A 7,671-nucleotide genomic window follows, 5' to 3' on the forward strand; every position below is an offset into this window, starting at 1 on the left:
ACAACGGCAGCAGCAAGCACATCCAATGCAGCCGCCCGGCTACGCGCCCTGCGTCGCAAGCTGAAGCGCCGCCGGCGCCAGCAGCAAAAGCAGCAGAAGAAGCAAAAGCAGCGGAAGCAGCGGAAGCAGCGTAGGCGCAGACAGCAGCGACGCAGGCGTCAGCAGCAGCAGCGCAGGCGCAGGGTCTGAGCCAAATGCGAAACGAAACTTTGTAATTGTAAAATAATTCAAATGTTTTCATAATAAAATAAATAATAAATAAAACATAAATCGAAATTTAATTCTTATCTTTAATCTCTAATTGGAATTACCTAAAGATACTTGTATGAAATGGAAAGGGTAAATTAATAAGAGAAAATCAATGTAACTAGTTACATTTTGATTACTTAACTATTTGAGGAATAAAGTTGTCTATGTACCTTTTAATCTATATCTTTAAGGTTTTGCCGCTTATTCCTTTGTCCTCTTTCGGAGAAAGTTGCCACATACATATATAATAGGTAGTACCTAATTTTGTGTGTAGCTTTCATATGTCTGTAGTTACATATGAATATCATTTCAAGTTTACGCTCTAATACATCTAAGTATTGTTTGTCATGTCAATAACTCTATCGAATACATCTAAATATTGTATTAGACGGAGAATTTAACATGATGTTCATGTCTACTTTCAAGGAGAGAAATATTATTATATTCGAAAAATACCAACCAAACCCGAATAGTTGTTCGCCTGACCTTAATCTACTGAGAACTAGATTTAAAATATACACTTCGATAAAATAGTTTCTAATTGTTCATGATGTTGGATTGAAAGAGCAAAGATTAACGTTCATTTGCAAAGAAATACAAAAGTATTTACTTTCAAAATCACATTAAAATGGTTTAAAGATTAAATAAATAATAGAAAATCAACTAAGAACTTAGAAGGCAATGTCAAGGAATGATGAAATCCTTATTTGGTTTTAGTACACATAACATTATATGCCTTTATAATTCCCTGCATGAGGGACTAGAAAGTGATACTTTCTTATTTATATATGTATGAATTGGTTTCAATTCACAGCATATATATTGCATTATAATTCCCATTATTTTAATAAATATACAAAAATATTGTCTGGGTTTTGCTTTACCGGAAGCAAAACCTCCATCACAAATAGTTCGGCTAACAAATATTGACATAGTATCAACTTGTGAACTTGATGTTGGATCGGAAGTACCTTCCTTCCGCTGCAAACAGAAGCCGAAACGAAAAACACCTGAGTACAGTAAATACCACAAACAGCAGCTGTTTTTTCTAGTTATTATATAAGTTGTCTGGCTAACTTGGGCTTAGTTAGCTTTAGCACTCGATTGTCACAATGCGTTCGACTTTTGCACTCCTTTGTGTACTGCTCAGCTGCCTGTTACTGGCACAGCGGGTCGGCAGTCAAGCCTCTCCTTCGGGTCCTTCTTACTCTGATCCGGGTACATCGCCATCAGCAACAGGCACAGGCACAGATACAGGCACAGGCACAGGCACAAGCGCCGGAACCACAAACTCCACCATATCGCCGACATATTTGCGTAACACGCTACGCCTTTTAAAAATCAAGCTTCAGCTCAAGAAACAGAAGCTCCGGCGTCAGCAGCGCAAGCGTCAGCAGCGTAAACGCCAGCAGCGCAAGCGTCAGCAGTCACAGAAACGACGCGGCTGAGGAGGGCTTTAATTACTTAGTTAATAACTAGTCGTAAGGTATTTCTTAAATATGCCAAGAAAAGCATAAAGTTAATTAAATATTACCAAAGAACAGACCAAAGAAAATTATAAAAGATAAAGAATCATCAAAAATATTTCAATAAAAATGATACTAATTAACCCACGACCATTAGAAAATTAATTAAATATAGAGGAACTTCATAAATATCCCAGGAAAATATAAAATTAATTATAAATAGAAAATTTTGAAAACCTCCCAGGAAACTCCAAGAGTTTTTTAGAGGAACTTCTTAAATATCATAAAAAAATTAATTAACTATAGAGGACTTCCCAGGAAAATTAGAAAATGAATTACGTGTAGAGGAACTTTATAAATATCGCAAGAAAATTAGAAAATATAAAGGAAATTCAAAAATGATTAATATAGAGGAATTTAAAAAGTATCCCAAGAAAATTATAAGAAATATCACAGGAATAAAAGATTTATTAAATTTAGAGAAACTTCATAAATATCCCAAGGAAATATAAATTATAGAGGAACTTCAAAATTTTCTCATGCAAATTATAAAATAAGCTGAATATATTTATATAGAGGATAAAAATAATAGCTGAGTAAAAAACTAATGAAGATTTTGGTTATTCAAACAAACAAATTGTGCTTACCCGACTTGTGTGAAAGAGTTTCAATGTACCTGGTTGAGGTAGGTCTTCCCTTTGTTCGTTGAACATCGTATCCAGGCATAAGTATAGTCTTTCTGCAACCGATTATTTGCCCGCCTGGCTTATGATATAGGTGGCAGGGAGGGGGCCCATTTAGCCAAGTTGCATTGTTGTTTATGGGATGACAAATTGCACTGATATCACAACATGTTGATTGAACGCACACGCGGAAACATTGTAAACAAGCATAGGGCATGGTTGTGGGGAGGGCAGGGGCGGGTGTTCGGCATTTGGTGTAGTGCTTGTGCTTTTGGACTCAATCCCATTCCTGTTGGCGTTCCTGTTCTGTGCGCGTGCTCACCGGTCGCGGCTTCAGGCTGGAGCTCGGCTCGAGATTCGAGAGCCGCAACGGGCGCGTTTCTTACACAATGCAGCGCAGCCGCCGCATGAAAACCCAAAGAAATAAAGAAATAAATAAAACAGGCAACAGCATTAAAAAGAATAAAAAACACAAAAACACAAAGAAGACTCGAGATGCCGACAAAGTAATAAACCAATTAGGACATCAAAGTGTTCAACCGACAGCACCAGCAGCAGCAGAGGCAGCAGCAGAGGCAGCGGCAGAGGCAGCGGCAGAGCCTTAACCAGAGCCGCCAGAGATCACAGAGATTTGCGCTGATCCGCCTTTGATTCTAAGCTACAAAACGCAACCTACATATGTCGCCAGCTCACCTCGGCCAGCCAAGAGGCCTCTAGGCTTCTCATCCATGGCCACGCTCTCCTTACACGCTTCAGCTGGGCTTTTCTTACCAATTTCTGTTGTTGTTGTTGTTTTCTTGTTAAGGGCACGCGGAAATAGTTGGGGAGTCCAAAAATTAACGGCAAATGGATTGATTTGATTAGAGCTGATGTTTGGTACTATAATGCAGGATATTATTGATTAATATAATCAGATCAGCTCCAAGTAGAGTATTTTAAATGAACAAAAATACATTTGACATCAACATGAGATACGGCTGCTACTCTTCCTGCTGCGTATCCTTGTACTCCTTATCCTCTTACGTATACTCCCGCGCAATATAATTCACCGCATCTTCCTACTCCTCCTTCGAATCCTCCTGAGCCGTATCCTCCTGCTCCGTGTTCTCCTGCTCCGTATCCTCCTGCTCCGTGTCCTCCTGCTCCGTGTCCTCCTAATCCAGCCACGCCTCCTGCTCCGCCCCCTTGTGCTCCTCCTTCTCCGCCGCCCTGCAAATCCACATCCGGCTCCTCCTGCTCCACAGCTTACATCAATGAAGCTGCCGCCGCCTTTTACATTGTTGAAGCCTACAAGACTTACTTAAACTTATGAGAATCAAGGAGGAGGGCAGCATTAACAAATTTAAATGTGCCGCGCATAAACAACTTTGCTGCTATTCTTATAGAAGACGATTTACATGCATACATATATACATACATTCATTTTTCATACATTCATACATACATTCATACATGCATACATGCATTCATACATTCATACATTCATACATTCAAACATTGATACATTCATACTTTCATACATTCATACATTCATATATTCATACATTCATACATTCATACATTCAAATATTCATACTTTCATACATTCATACATTCATACATTCAAACATTCAAACATTCATACTTTCATACATTCACACATTCATATATTTTTATACATTCATACATTCACACATTTATACATACATTCATTCATACATTCCTACATATATACATATATACCAACATACAAACATACATACACACACCCATGTATACATAGAATATAAAAATGTACTTAAGTCGATAAATTTGAAGGGTGTTTGGCATTAGAGACCATAGATAGAAGGCAATAGAACTCTGTAACGGTTGCTTAAAGTGTTGTTGGTTAATTCCAGACAGAAGTGTAGTTTATTTTTAGCTACCTAATTGATTCCATGAATGAGGCTTGTTTTCGCTTGGCTTCGTTTCATTTTGGATTCCCTTTCATATAAACTTTCCATGATGCCAAAATAGTGCCTCCTACATTATGCAGATGGGTTCGTTATCGTTTAAATCATTATCGCATGTCAGCCAACTATTGGGGAATAGCAGTAGCTAAAACTATAGCTAAAGCTGAAGCCGATGCCGAAGCCGACGGCGTTGCCCAAGAGCCGACACCCCCGCTGATCGCCAAATGGGGCATTCATTAAGAATTTAAAACGCACATAATTAAGGCACAACAAATGGGGCTCAGGCTGTTCGGGCAGCAGCTTCGATAGGGGCATATAAATGCGACTAATAACTGAAGGAAGCAACAACAACAACAACATTAATAATAAGCTTAGCAGTAGCTACTAAATGAAGGCTTAATTAAATCATAAAATGCTGAGCACCTCATTAAAATCGCTGAAATTGCTACTCGACTTGAGAGCGGCAACAACAATGCGAGGCGAATTTGTTTTTTGCCCGAACATTAAAATGCATATTTATTAATAATACTTTAAAGCAAACAATTTGTGTATATGTTGATAAACATATTTGTTTATTAATTCAAATGGCGCTTTGTTGCTGATTTGATTGGATCATTGGATCAGCGGCATCGCCGGCATCGGCATATTTTGTAACTGGCTTCCTACTCCGTCTCCTCCTGCGGCTGCTGACGCAAAAGCCCAGTCGGAAGCGCTGCCAGGGGCGCAGTCGGCGTCTGAGTGGGGCACGGCACGTGGTAAACGAGATGCACGCTTCAAAGGCGCCGGCCACGGCCCACCTAAAAGTTTAAATTGAATACGAAAACAGCAACAGAAACGGCTTCAGCCTAAACTGGTTGCAAACGCACATAAACCATTTAAGCCGAAAAGAAATCGGTGCGCCGGCATCTCTAACGATCCAAAGATACGGCCAGCACCCCAACCACCAGCCCAGCCAAAAAAGCCACTCTTAATGATATTTTAAATATCAAAGATACCCTAACACAAGCACTACTAACAGGAGATATAGATATAGATATAGATATAGATATAGATATAGATATAGATATAGATATAGATATAGATATAGATATAGATATAGATATAGATATAGATATAGATATAGATATAGATATAGATATAGATATAGATATAGATATAGATATAGATATAGATATAGATATAGATATATGATATAGATATAGATATAGATATAGATATAGATATAGATATAGATATAGATATAGATATAGATATAGATATAGATATAGATATAGATATAGATATAGATATAGATAGATATAGATATAGATATAGATATAGATATAGATATAGATATAGATATAGATATAGATATAGATATAGATATAGATATAGATATAGATATAGATATAGATATAGATATAGATATAGATATAGATATAGATATAGATATAGGTGTAGATATAGATACACTATATCTATAATATTGTAGGGCATCTCATAGTCAAGATACCCGTGGAATTCTTAGCTGTTTTTTTTTGTGTTGGTCACCCACTGCTCTTGGGGCTGCTGCAAGAGATCGATTCGAATTGGAATTTCAAAGAGGCCGCATTTCATTTCACAAAGTCAAAACAGTTAATTTATATCATGTCGCGACTACTGGTCTTACTGATTTTGCATTTTGTTGGACTATTCGAGTGGCTGTTGTCGCGGCGCGTCGTTTCGAAATTGAAATATGAAAATGGAATCAATTTGGCTAAAGAAAACCTGATTAGCAGCCAACACAGTCTATGCAGGCGGACTTGGTTCAGCTTTATTTCATTTCGTTCGATACGAATCCTAAAATAAGTCAGATTATAAACGTACATGCAGATGTGTGCGGTCATAAATTCTGCTTTTGATTTTACGTTTTTGAATCGGTAACGAATTAATTTGAAACATGCAAATTGATGTTGAAAACTGAATGAAGTCGCCAAGCGAGTGAGAAGTAAGCTGCGTACACTTCCAACTAAGCATCAATAACTATATATATATATCAATATATATGTATGCATAGCGAAAGGATCTGAAGGGTCTGATGCGTAACTGAGTAGCCGAGCACAAGGACACGCTGCCAGCAGGTGCACACAAAGGTGCCGCTGAGCTGAGCTAATTTCAAATTACACACTTCATTCGTCTAGGATAAGTAAGGGCAAAGTAAGGGCTGGGGTGCGGGTGCGGCCTGCAGGGTGACGGATGCGGGGTGCGGCAGAATCGTCAACAGCGTAACTAAGCCGCTTTCCAAGCCAACCACAATTGACAGCGCGCCCATTGCCGGTCGCTCTGATCCTGCACATCAAAGCAACCGCCCGCCCGCGCCCCCCATCCCATCGACGACGACGTCGTCATCTACGCAGGTTTCTCGTAATGTGCGTGCAAGATGAATTTTCGGCACCGTGGGTGTGGCTTATTTTAAAGCAATTAAACCATAGTGAAGCGTGTCTTCTTGGATAGAGGCCGAGTACTCGGCGGCACGGTGATCTACGAGGACACTTTTAACCATTGTGCCTTGTCTGGCTTTCATCTGTGCCGCCAACTGAGGGCGTAGCTAACAGTTCGTTTTGTGCTCGGAGTTGATTAGTTGCTGCGCAAAAGAGATTTCAAATCTATTATAATTACCGAGAAGAAAGAGTTTGACAAGGCTAGATTTGATGTGGCAAGGTGTGGCATAATATCTAAAGATGCTCCTCATGCTCAGGAATATGCATTTGATCAAATATTCCATCATAGTTTTCCTTATAAAGTCATTTACTCGAATTGTTATCAATTTTTGCCTTATTTGAATATAACCGCCGAATGTTAAATTTAATAGGAAATGTAAGTCCTTCGAATAGTTAATTCCTAAATGTAAATTAACAGCGGGTAATAAATGGCAGGTGGGTAATTTTATTTTTTTTTACAGCTAAACCATTTCAAATTGCCCTTAGCAAAGGTTTGTGCATTGGCTATATAACATGCCATATTTTTTATACAAATATAACAGTTGCCAGCCCAAAAGTGTGCAACAATTTAACGTAAATGTAACTAAACAAGTTCGTTAACTGAGCTAAATTCGTTAGGCAGCTGACTGTCGTTAAGTGCGTTTCATTGAGTCTTGCTGTAAGGCTAACAAAGTTTCAAGCCGAAGTTAACAGAGTTTGTACCCTGGCTATATAACAGTTAGTCCTTTGCAAATTAGGTCTAAATAAAGTACCGAAATTTTGTTCTTAAGGGAAATGGGCAAAGGAAATATTTTAATTAAAAGTAAAGTACTTATAATGCTTACATGTACTTATACTTAATGTATATAATTTCCCGTGAAGATGATTTATAAATAGTTTAACA

General features: G+C 38.3%; 1 protein-coding gene across 1 annotated transcript; it reads left to right on the top strand.

Annotated features, from left to right (window-relative positions):
• Window positions 1-1,361: 1,361 nt before the first annotated feature.
• Window positions 1,362-1,697, top strand: LOC115769495. The gene has a single exon (XM_030714314.1). It carries the CDS (start codon window positions 1,362-1,364, stop codon window positions 1,695-1,697), a length of 336 nt encoding a protein of 111 aa, XP_030570174.1.
• The last annotated feature ends 5,974 nt before the right edge of the window (window positions 1,698-7,671 follow it).

This window comes from Drosophila novamexicana, unplaced genomic scaffold (assembly GCF_003285875.2).
Source record: "Drosophila novamexicana strain 15010-1031.04,08,12 unplaced genomic scaffold, DnovRS2.1 tig00004554-arrow-pilon, whole genome shotgun sequence".
Lineage (NCBI taxonomy): Eukaryota > Metazoa > Arthropoda > Insecta > Diptera > Drosophilidae > Drosophila > Drosophila novamexicana.